Genomic DNA, 12643 nt, shown 5'->3' with positions numbered 1-12643 from the left:
TTCTTAGGGATGCTCTGGATCGACGTGTATAACAGCGTGTTTCAGTTCCAGCCAATATCCAGCAAACTTCGCAGCCATTTGAAAAGGAGTGGGACCACATTCGACAGGCTACAATCAACCACCTGGTCAACTCTGTGAAGGGGATGTGTCAAGCTGCATGAGGCAAATGGTGGTCACACCAGATACTGACTGATTTTCTGATCCTTATGCCTAACTTAATTTTTTACATTTTTTATATGTGACCAGTCAAACGTTTGGATACACCCACTCATTCAAGGGTTTTTCTTAATTTTTTACTATTTTCTACATTGTAGAATAAAAGTGAAGACACAAACTATGAAATAACACATTTGGAATCATGTAGTAACCCAAAAAGTGTTAAACAAATCTAAATATTTTAGATTCTTCAAAGTAGCCACCGTTTGCCTTGATGACCGCTTTGCACACTCTTGGCATTCTCTCAACCAGCTTCACCTGGAACGATTTTCCAACAGTCTTGAAGGAGTTCCCACATGCTGTGCACTTGTTTGCTACTTTTCCTTCACACTGCGGTCCAACTCATCCCAAACCATCTAAATTGGGTTGAAGTCAGGTGATTGTGGAGGCCAGGTCATCTGAATCAGCACTCCATCATTCTCCTTCTTGGTCAAATAGCCCTTACACAGCCTGGAGGTTTGTGTTGGATCATTGTCCTGTTAAAAAACAAATTATATTCCCACTAAGCCCAAACCAGATGGGATGGTGTATTGCTGCTGAATGCTGGGGTAGCCATGCTGGTTAAGTGTGCCTTTCATTCTAAATAAATCACAGACAGCGTCACCAGCAAAGCATCCCCATACCACCACCCATGCGGAGATCATCCGTTCACCTACTCTGCGTCTCACAAAGACATGGCGGTTGGAACCCAAAATCTCAAATTTGGACTCATCAGACCAAAAGACAGATTTCCACCAGTCTAATTGCTTTCTTGGCCCAAGCAAGTCTCTTCTTATTGGTGTCCTTCGGTTTCTCTGCAGAAATTCAACAATGAAGGCCTGAATCACACAGTTGATGTTGAGATGTGTCTGTTACTTGAACTCTGTGACGCATGTTTTGGGGCTGCAATTTCTGAGGCTGGTAACTCTAATGAACTGCAGCAGAGGTAACTCTGGGTCTTCGTTTCCTGTGGCGGTCCTCATGAGAGCCAGTTTCATCATAGCGCTTGATGATTTTTGCGATTGCACTTGAAGAAATGTTCTGCATTGACTGACCTTCATGTCTTAAAGTAATGATGGATTGTCATTTCTCTTTGCTTATGTGAGTTGTTCTTAACATAATATGGACTTTATATTTATATGGTCTTTTACCAAATAGGGATAACTTCTGTATACCACCCCTACCTTGTCACAACACCACTGATTCGCTCAAACGCATTCAGAAGGAAAGAAATTCCACAAATTAACTTTTAACATGGCACACCTGTTAATTGAAATGCATTCCAGGTGACTACCTCATGAAGCTGGTTGAGAGAATGCCAAGAGTGTGCAAAGCGTTCATCAAGGCAAAGGGTGGCTGCTTTGAAGAATCTCAAATATAAAATATATCTTGATTTGTTTAACACTTTTTTGATTACTATGTGATTCCATATGTGTTATTTCATAGTGTTGATGTTTTTATTATTATTTTACAATTTAGAAAATAAAGAAAAACCCTTGAATGAGTAGTTGTGTCCAAACTTTTGACTGGTTCTGTATTTGGTAGAGTTTCCTCTAAAAAGGATAACTTAAAAAAAAAAAAGAAGTTTAACCTTCCTCCTCTGAGGAGCTTCCACTGGTGGACATTTTCTGTTTCTGTGTGCGTGTGTGTGACGTATACTTTCTCTCAGCTCTTGTTTTCCAAAATAGACACAGTTGTGTCCCGGGGATAAATACACCTTTCCCTCATACATCGAGGAGACTCTCTCCACACAAGACACACTGTTGTTTTTTGTTGTGGCATTTTGGGGCTTTGTGTTCATTTATTTTGGCACCTCTCAACACCACTCATTATCACCATCTATGCACACATCCACTCACTTTCACTACAAACCATTGTTACTTTATTTAATAAATATATATTTTTTAAATTTCTTTATCGCTGCTTCCCTCTTTGTTGTGGGCTATGAGCCGGTTCGTAATAGTGAGAGAGAAACTGCATGTGCCAGTATGTCATTTCCCCCTCCCCCTCCTTCTATTTCAAATCAAATCAAATGTTATTTGTCACATACACATGGTTAGCAGATGTTAATGCGAGTGTAGCGAAATGCTTGTGCTTCTAGTTCCGACAATGCAGTAATAACCAACAAGTAATCTAACTAACAATTCCAAAACTACTGTCATACACAGTGTAAGGGGATAAAGAATATGTACATAAAGATATATGAATGAGTGATGGTACAGAGCAGCATAGGCAAGATACAGTAGATGGTATCGAGTACAGTATATACATATGAGATGAGTATGTAAACAAAGTGGCATAGTTAAAGTGGCTAGTGATACATGTATTACATAAGGATGCAGTCGATGATATAGAGTACAGTATATACGTATGCATATGAGATGAATAATGTAGGGTAAGTAACATTATATAAGGTAGCATTGTTTAGTGGCTAGTGATATATTTACATCATTTCCCATCAATTCCCATTATTAAAGTGGCTGGATTTATTTATGTGTGTGGGCAGAGCAAGAGCACAGGTAGACTGTCCACCTGCTTCTAGACAAGGGGGGAGAGAGACAAAAAAGAGAGGGAGGGAGGTAAAGATGGAGTGGGTAGGCAGGGTTTCCTCTCCCTGATGAAATTGGTCTGGAATTGAGTTTCATAAAAGCAAACCGCAGGAGACAGAACCCACCTCCCCTCCCTCCCTCCCTCCCATTCTCACCCCAGTCTTGACGGCACAGGGGCATGACGTAACCACACTATTACACCAGTCTCCTTCGGAGAGTGCTGCTCTCTGCCCTACACAACTAACCTGTATATATCAATCTGTTTGTCTGCCGTATTGTGTCAGACTTACTCTGTCGTGTATGATGCATAACAGGTGGGTGTTTGAATTGCCTGAGGCCGCTGATTCAATATGCTCTCTGAGTAACACTTAGACAAACAAGACTGTTGGATCATTCAAGGAACGATGTACAGGTAACTGCTAAAATCATGGAAACACTTGCGTAAATGAGGGATACAAAGTATATTGAAAGCAGGTGATTCCACCCCGGTGTGGTTCCTGAGTTAATTAGGCAATTAACATTCCATCACGCTTAAGGAAAAAATGCTGGGCAGGCCATTATTTTTCCTACCATGGCTATGCCCCCATAGGATGACAATGCCCCATCCACAGGGCACGAGTGGTCACTAAATGGTTTGGTGAGCATGAAAAGGATGTACAGTGAACCATGTTCCAATGGCCGTCTCAGTCACCAGATCTCATCCCAATTGAACACTGCCGGGAGATTCTGGAGCAGCGCCTGAGACATCATTTTCCACCACCATCAACAAAACACACAATTATGGAATTTCTTGTGGAATAATGGTGTCTCATCCCTCCAATAGAGTTCCAAACACTTGTAGAATCTATGCCAAGGTGCATTGAAGCTGTCCTGGCCCGTGGTGACCCAATACCCTATTAAGACACTTTATGTTGGTGCTTCCTTTATTTTGACAGTTGCCTGCACTGTATGTAGTAGGGCTGTTAAGCTAACCAAATTGTCCCCTGGGATGTATTCATTAGTCGCCCTGTAGTAAAACATTTGCATGGATTCATGTTCAGTTTGATGTCCTACTGCCCCAAGTGGATGTTAACCAGAATGACCCTGTTCGATTTGATCATGGGGAAATCCATTTAGTGGATATGAATGCAGTGACCTAACTTCCTGTTGCTCGTGTCCTCTCTTGCTTTTGACACTGCTGAATTCCGTCCCAAATGGCAGCCAATGAATTCCTTCTATAGTGCCCTATGGGCCTCTGGTCAAATCCGTGTACTACAGTACGTAGGGAATAGGGTGCCATCTGGGACGCAATCCATCCCAGTACCAAGAGCGAGAGCGGATATGAGCAAGAGGAAGTTGAGTCATTGTATTCACATCCACTAAATGGATTGAGTGGATATATTCAGGGGCGTGTGGAGTGCTCTGAACACTGAGGCTCGAAATAGAATTATCAGCTCCATTCATTCTGTCTGACAGACAATAGTTTGTGTCGACACATTTCCACCTGAACATTCTGTGATGTCACATCCTTCTGACCAGTCCCCTGCTCTGTCATTTTTCCCCGGCATATTCAATAGAGCATGGACACTGAAAGATCCACTGTTCCACCCATTTGCACGGTTCATTACAAATCTAAAGTACTGGACTTTTACTGTACAGTAGGACTAAAAACATCTGGACTTGCAAAATGATTATGTTTCAATAGTTAGGCATAGGCTCTTGGACAAAAATGACTATCGTCAACCAAAAAATATATCCACTTTCTATCAAATCTATGTCCTCAATCTATAGTCCTTTAAACAGATCAGGATTTTACAGGTCGGGACATTGACCTAAACAGCAACAGAAACGATCAGTTTTCCCAGATTTTGGCTGTGGGGGTCACTCCCTTGTTGAAGTGGAGTTGTGTACTGGCACCCTACCAACACTGCTGCCAAGACCAGGTAGAGTAGTATTGGTCTATCTCGATTGGTCCCTCTCTCTCCTTGTTTTGCACTCACTCTCATTGTTTTTCTCATTCTCTCATTCTCTCGCACTCTTTCTCTCTTAGCAGTGCATATCCTGCCAATGAGCATGGGGCGGGAAAAGGAGAGCAGCCTCTCTCTCTCTCTCTCTCTCTCTCTCTCCCCCTCTCTCCCAGTCAATGTGCTCAGTCGCTCAGTGCTGTCGTGTCATGAGGCTCGGGAGCCGGGCGGAAAGCCGGTGCTGAGGGGAGAGAGACTAGTTTCTAATTAGTAATGACTGCCTCAGAGATGTATTAGAGACGGTGGCAGAGAGATGCAGCCAAAACTGTCCGGACTGACACGTAAGGGACACTGGCGATACGGGATAGAGAGAGACTGGACTATCGCTATCCGCCACAGACTGAGGAGATACGCATTGAAGTGATCCAGCTAGTACCAGAGACCGTGAGGATCCACTGTAGAGACACTGGTGATTTAGTGTCAGAGACCGTGGGGAGGATATTGCTCGCGTTGACATACCGGTTAAAGAGATTGAAGACTTTGCCGATACACGCTGACGACCTCGCACGTAGTTTACATGTCAGATTGTTTGGGGGATACCTGTTAGACGTTAGGGGGGTGGGGGGCATCCGAGACTTGACTTGACTGAATGTTTTGGTTAGAGGGTAGACGTAGACATGTTTCCCCAGTGATGTCAGGTGGGGTCAGCCACACCCCTTTCCTACCCTGCTGAGAATTGTTGTGTGGTCTGGGAAGAGGCTAGGGTTTTTCGGGGTGTCTGGATGACGGCACAGGTGTGTTAACCACACCAGTGCGTTCCTCTCGCTCTATTCTATCTGCTCTCTCGGTCTCTCCTTCACTTAAAGCTCTCTCTCTCTCTCTTTCTCTCGATCCCTCCCTATGGATAAGTTAAATAGAGCAATAGCAGAAGAGGCTCTGTAAAGTAATTCCACCCCAATAAGTCTTAAGAGGGCAGGTCTGCAGCTGCTACAGAAACCGAAGCAACAGCCGGTAGCCGCAGTAACTGAGTGGATTACCAGAAGCATCATGTGGAGCCAGTCGGGATACTGCAATCACTTCCCTCACCCCGGACATCCCTTCTACCACGCACCCTCCTGCAGGTGTGTGCTACTTCTAATACACCAATCCTGTTCTATTTCTGCCCGCTTTTTACAGCCTCGAAATAACAGCAGAGGTGTTCCTTTAGGGTAGAGTGTTAGTGCCGGTGCATTTTTTACAGAACGTTTGCTGCATGGATATTTGGATCAGACATGGTTGCTAGGTAATCTCAATGTGATGTTGTTTTAACAAAGTGGTTTAGCTTTTGTTGTGGAGTCCTACTTGGTTTTTAGAGGACAACAATGTCTCTGAATAGGCTGTTTGTTTGGGGGTGATTAAACACTGGATTGGAACGAACAATGAGGCTAGCAGAACAGGCTGGTTTAGATTGGGTGATGTTGTTCCTGGCTAACTGACGTTGAGGAGGTTCTGCATTTTTGTGGTGGAGTAGGGCCAGGTGAACAGGCTGATTTGGGTTCGGTCATTGTCACAATGCCGTGGGTGTGTGCTATTGAACGGCTGGAGGGACTTGTTTAGGAAGGACTCAAATTACACATTGACTCTTTGGAATGTCCTAAAAATAGTTGGCTGAGCCATTGTGCTTATATATGTTACCCTTACAGTGGTTCATATTTGTCACCCACGTTGACATCGGAATTCCCATGGATATGCTATGATTTGTTAATGAATCTTGTAGTGTTCGATGCTTGCTATTTGCTAGTTCTCTAAATTACACGTCATGCCTTCTCATAGCATCACTGTTGACTCCACATCCTAGCACAGAAATCGGGAATCATTGCGCAAACCCATTCCCAGGTTTGATGGAAAGCTCGGAGATTGGAATCTTTTTGAGGGAATGAAAATGACCTCCTCGTGTTAGAGAAACGTTCTATTTCCCGAATAGAAGTTTGAAAGGCTGAGATATCGTCACTGTGGCTCTCTATTCCCCCTCCAGCCATGACGACATCCTTACATTTATCACACTGTTGCGGATGTGCCCCTCTCTCAAATGAACACCATAAATTCTCATCACCAGAGGGGTGAAAGACGGACACACACACACACACACACACATTGTTATCTGGCAGATGAGGAATCTCTGTTCTCTATAGACCTCTAAGAATTGAATATCACCACGCTTATGGTTATGTATTATGTAATAGCAATACAACTCGCTAATAGCAGTTGAGGTGGGCCTCCGCGCTACAACAAATGTACGTCTTGGATCTTACAATCTACAAAAAGAAAGAAAACGAGCTGGAGTCAACTATCTTCCCGCAAGCCGCATAGTAGGAACATACTTTTACGCACAGACAGTAACTACCCTGAAAGTAGAGTCCATTCCTAAAACTTTGACCCTAACTGTAGTACAGACATAGAGTTCGAGCGCGAAGCTAATATGCTCACCAGGTTCCTGCAACGCAGGTATACGTGTCCAATCCATTGTACTGGGACATCCTCAAAAATGATCCAAATCTAGTTGAGTTCACAACATTGCCCCCTCACATTTTTGTTGTTGTTGCCGTATGCACAGTCTAACCGATTCCTTTACGCACAGCATGCAGCTACCCAAGAAGCGTGACACTTGGCTCCCAAGCCTGCCCAATGTCAATTACAAGTGTGGCTACTGTGTACATTGTGACAAGGTGACCAATACAAAAAAAAAATGGACCACTCGAGAACAAGACTACCAAATCCAAAGCTTCCTTACTTGTCGGACCACAAATGTCATATACAGTACATTCTCAAATGCATCTGCGGGTTGCTTCTATTGGTCAAAATAAACAAGCATTGAAGCTCTGCATCTGAACAAAAGGCTGCTATTCGTAATAAAAACACGGACCATGCTATTGCACACCACTGTATTAGATGCCAACCACCTTCCTCCCTGCGATTTGTAACCATAGAACACAAACACATTTTTTCCCCAAGAGGAGGTGACCTACATCAACTAAAACAAAAAGAGGCATTCTGCCAGTACTCCTTAGACCAGAGATCATCAACTAGATTCAGCCGTGGGCTGATATAAACATTTCTGGAGCGGATGGTCCGGGGGGGCTGGAATATAATTACAAATAATATGTAGACTGTGAATTGACTGCAAGAAGCCAAAACAGATATATGTTTGACTAAAATAAAAAATATTTGCTTACGTGGGAATACTTGAACAGATTTTAAAAATTAAAATCAATTGGAGATGATTTCCTAGTGTTTTTACAATCTTTTATGTCCAACAATGAAAATTCCACACAAAATGTTCTTGGAGGGGGCCAAATAAAACCACCCGCGGGCCAAATTCGGCCCACGGGCCGCCAGTTGGGGAACCCTGCCTTAGACACTGTGGATCTTAAGAGACACAACAATGATTTTTCTCTGTCCTTGTTTCAATAATGTTGTTGCCTTGATTATTGTGTCTCTGGATTCACAGACATCCAAATATCACCTATGTACACTACCTTTCAAAGTTTGGAGTCACTTAGAAATATCCTTGTTTTTTAAAAGAAAAGCACATATTTTGTTCCATTTAAAAAAACATAAAATTGATCAGAAATGCAGTGGAGACACCCATCCCGTTAGCGGGATCATTTTCGTCAACATCCGCGGAATTCAAATTAAATTACTAAAAATATTTAATTTTCATGAAATCACAAGTGCACTATAGCAAAGCACAGTTTGGCTTGTTGTTAATCCACCTGGCATGTCAAATTTAAAAAAAGCTTTTTGGCGAAAGCATACCAAGCGTTTATGTAAGGACATCTCTCTCAGCAGACAAAACATTACAAACAGCTAGCAGCCAAGTAGATTGGTCACGAAAGTCGAAGCAATAAAATGAATCGCTTACCTTTGATGATCTTCGGATGTTTGCACTCACAAGACTCCCAGTTACACAATAAATGTTCTTTTTGTTCCATAAAGATTATTTTATATCCAAAATACCTCCATTTGGTTGGCGCGTTATGTTCAGAAATCCACAGGCTTGAGCGGTCACGACCGGGCAGAAGAAAATTCCAAATAGTATCCGTGAAGTTCATAGAAACATGTCAAACGTTTTTTATAATCAATCCTCAGGTTGTTTTTACAATATATAATCGATAATATTTCAACCGGACTGTACCTTCTTCAATAGGAGAGAGAGAAAATGTCTGCTCCAAGCTGTTGCACATGCAAAACGCTGCTGGCACCCAGCCATACAATAACGCAATGTGATCTTTCTCGCTCATTTTTCAAAATAAAAGCCTGGAACTATATCTAAAGACTGTTCACAACATGTGGAAGCCATAGGAAAAGGAATATCCCTTTTAAATGGAGTGAAGGCAGGCAATGGAACAGAGAGCATTCAGGAAAGACAGCACTTCCGGGTTGGATTTTCCTCAGCTTTTCACCTGCAATATCAGTTCTGTTATACTCACAGACAATATTTTGACAGTTTTGGAAACTTTAGTGTTTTCTATCCTAATATAACAATTATATGCATATTCTAGATTCTGGGCCGGAGAAATAGGCAGTTTCATTTGGGTACGTTTTTCATCCAAACATCAAAATACTGCCCCCTACACTCAACAGGTTAAGAGACTCAACAATGATTTTTCACTGTCCTTGTTTCAATAATGTTGTTGCCTTGATTATTGTGTCTCTGGATTCACAGACATCCAAATATCACCTATGTACACTACCTTTCAAAGTTTGGAGTCACTTAGAAATATCCTTGTTTTTTTAAAAAGAAAAGCTAAAAAAAATTGTCCATTTTAAAATTGATCAGAAATACAGTGTAGACTTTGTTAATGTTGTAAATGACTATTGTAGCTGGAAACGGCATATTTATGGAATATCTACATAGGCATACAGAGGTCCATTATCAGCAACCATCACTCCTGTGTTCCAATGTCACGTTGTGGCCAGTTGAGGACTTGTGAGGTGTCTGTTCTTAACTGACTTGCATAGTTAAATATAAAAAATATAAAAAAAAGTAGTTTTTCATTCTGTAATCTGATGACAATATTTATGGTAACGTAACTGATTTTGTTAGTTTTTTTTGTAATCAGATTACATGTAATCAGTTACTCCCCAAAACTGTATATATAGTGGCTATACAGAGCGTACAAAACATTAGGAACACTTTACTAATATTGAGTTGCACCCCCTTTTGCCCTCAGAACAGACTAAATTCGTCGGGGCATGGACTCTACAAGGTGTCAAGAGTTCAACAGGGATGCTGGCCCATGATGACTCCAATGCATCCCAAGTTGGCTGGATGTCCTTTGGGTAGTTGACCATTGTTGAGACAGACGGGAAACTGTTGGCCATGAAAAACCCAGCAGTGTTGCAGTTCTTGACACACTCAAACTGGTGTGCCTGGCACCTACTACCATACACCCGTTCAAAAGCACTTAAATCCTGGCACCTACTACCATACCCACTTCAAGGGCACTTAAATACTGTATGTTGTCTTGCCCATTCCCCCTCCGAATGAGACATACACAATCCATGTCTCAATTGTCTCAAGACTTAAAAATCCCCCTTTAACCTGTCTCTTCCCCTTCATCTACACAGATTGAAGTGGAATTAACAGGTGACATCAATAAGGGATCATAGCATTCACCTGGTCAGACTCATGGAAAGTGTTCCCAATGTTTTGCTCTCTCGGTGTATTGTTCATAGAACTCTGCTATTGTTGGGTGGCATTGCTGGTGGTTGATGACTGAGCTCAGACTACTAGGTCAGTCACCCCTTTAGGTCACTGGGCTGAGTAGTTCAGTCCGTAGAGCAAAACCAGGAAATAGCCTTGAGCACCAACCAACCACCAAGCTTGATCAACTCCCAATCATTAATTCTCTCTGGGGTAGTGTACCAAATGGCACCCTATTTCCTATATAGTGCACTATTCTTTTATTTTTTATTTTCTACCATGTATGGAATGCATGAAATGCACTATTTAGTGAATAGGATGTTTACGGCCTCATTGGTAGCAATCTGACTCACATCTTGAACACAATACGACAGATCAGGGATGGGGAACTGGAACTTTTGTAGGCCGTGGATAAATCCGTGGATTAATCCCCCAGTCAGTGTCTCAACTGTTGCGCGTTGGAGTAGTAGAATACACAATTTGCAGTCTCGAAAGTTGGATGTGCATCAGCAGTTGGTCTATTTTGCTATGTCAGTCACTCAATTATCCCATGTCTAGCCAGCTATCTAAGCTTGTAGTAATCATGGGTCAAGTTACCGACCGGGAGGCTCCCATTTGATTTTTAAAGTCATTATCACTCAGATATCATATTAAAAACGGCAAACAATTATCTCCACCCTATGGCTAAATGAGTAGGATTGCAGCTAACTTGTTTAAAATGTATATTTTTTTCTCTACACCTCATGGCAAAATGTTTAGAATTGCAAGAAGTGAATATAGAATTGCAGTGAACATATATTTTTTCTCTCCACTCTCAAGAGGGGGGCCACTAAAATGTTTTGCTTCCAACAACATTTCACTTAGGCCCTCCAAAAGACGAGGCCCGGCTCTGACTGCATGTGTTGGTACGGATGTGGGTACGGATGTGGGTACGCAGACGTGCAAGCCATTGCAGCCCCTTATGATGAGTTCAGATTTGAACCGGGACCTGGCTGACTTAGTTTAATCATTTCCTCACCTGTCAATTAAGTGCATCGTGACACCGATAGCCTCCACCCCTTCTCGGCTCTCTCTGTTTACATTGAGATGACACGGTGTCACTGCCTGTTTGAGGAAGCACTTAGGGAAACGTCTGTCATTTGGGCGCCTAATCCTTAGACTGAAGAGCCCCATTTCAGGCACGGTGAGTGTATTTTAAGTGCATACTAATCAAGAAGGTTGTGTGTGATTTGTGTATTTGGTGTGTTGCGTTTTGTATTCTTAAGTATGGTGTAGTGTGTTCATGCCTATTATTGTGTGTGTGTCTGCTAACTTTTTGTATGTATCTGTACAAGTCGTTTTTGTATCAGGCAGTACTCCAGCAGCATTTGTGCTGTCAGCAGCCCAATGGTCTCAGCAGTGTAAATGGATTGGTCTTGATGTCACAGCAGGGGTGTGGATGGAGCAGATTGTCTGGGAGCCTATGCTCATCCCTCTGTCACAAGCACACACACACACACACACACACACACACACACACACACACACACCTTAATAACAATGCCACAGCCTGCTATCCAATATGATGCAGTACAGGAGTAACCAGAAAGCCAGGGGATCACCCTAACCATTCACCATCTCTCATGTCTGAACCACAAAGTTGCAGTGATAACCTGGTATTCTCGCCTCCTTGCTCCCATTTCGAAATGGGCAACTTGCGTCTTGAATGAGGTCTAGAACTCCAGAACCAAGTCTATTACCACGGTACTGGTGTGATTTTTAGAGCATTTGAGGGGTTTTGTCGGGCTCTGCTATTGAATGTATTCCTCTTGGTTGGAAATGTGAGTTTGGTTCCAGACAGTTACTGATGCTGTGCTCTTTGCCAATGTCTCTCTGAGAGAACCAGCCTGGCAAAAAACTTAGCAAACGGAAATCTCTTGTGACAGATTTGGTTCTAGGTGTGGAGATTACCAGACTTTGTAAGTGCTCCATTTTGTCAGTCAGGCTTTCAGTCAGTTTCCCTTGTCACAGCAATGTGAAACTAGTTGTATGCCCAGCTTTGGCTGATTAAGTGTCTTGTTTCGACACGTTGAATGATGGGAGAAAAAAAATCTATAGTTTCATATCGCAATATTATTTTTGGACAATATTATAACGATATTATCTGCCATCTGACCAGTACAATTGAAACCGGGGTTCAGCACACTCCAGTATGCCAGAGGCCATCGAAGGTGAGCGGTTGCCCATGCAGATCTGTTACGACTCCGAACTGCAGTCAGGTTAAAGACCCT

The 12643-nt window shown here is 42.5% G+C and overlaps 1 protein-coding gene across 18 annotated transcripts in view; it reads left to right on the top strand.

Moving 5' to 3' along the window:
* The window catches only part of LOC112219188 (pleckstrin homology domain-containing family A member 7), a 173528-nt gene that overhangs the window by 38923 nt on the left and 121962 nt on the right, over window positions 1-12643 (top strand). The window contains exon 1 of one of the 18 annotated variants that reach the window (XM_042301261.1): window positions 4888-5808. The exons of the other annotated variants lie outside the window; for them this stretch is intronic. Within the exon in view, the coding sequence (XP_042157195.1) occupies window positions 5735-5808 (74 nt within the window). The 5' untranslated portion in view covers window positions 4888-5734. Of the gene's footprint in view, window positions 1-4887; window positions 5809-12643 lie in introns of those variants that run through there. 18 annotated transcript variants of the gene reach the window in all.

This window comes from Oncorhynchus tshawytscha, linkage group LG19 (assembly GCF_018296145.1).
Source record: "Oncorhynchus tshawytscha isolate Ot180627B linkage group LG19, Otsh_v2.0, whole genome shotgun sequence".
NCBI classification, from domain to species: Eukaryota; Metazoa; Chordata; class Actinopteri; order Salmoniformes; family Salmonidae; genus Oncorhynchus; species Oncorhynchus tshawytscha.
Note: the sequence above shows the minus strand (reverse complement) of the source record. Positions and strands in the feature narration are given on the sequence as shown.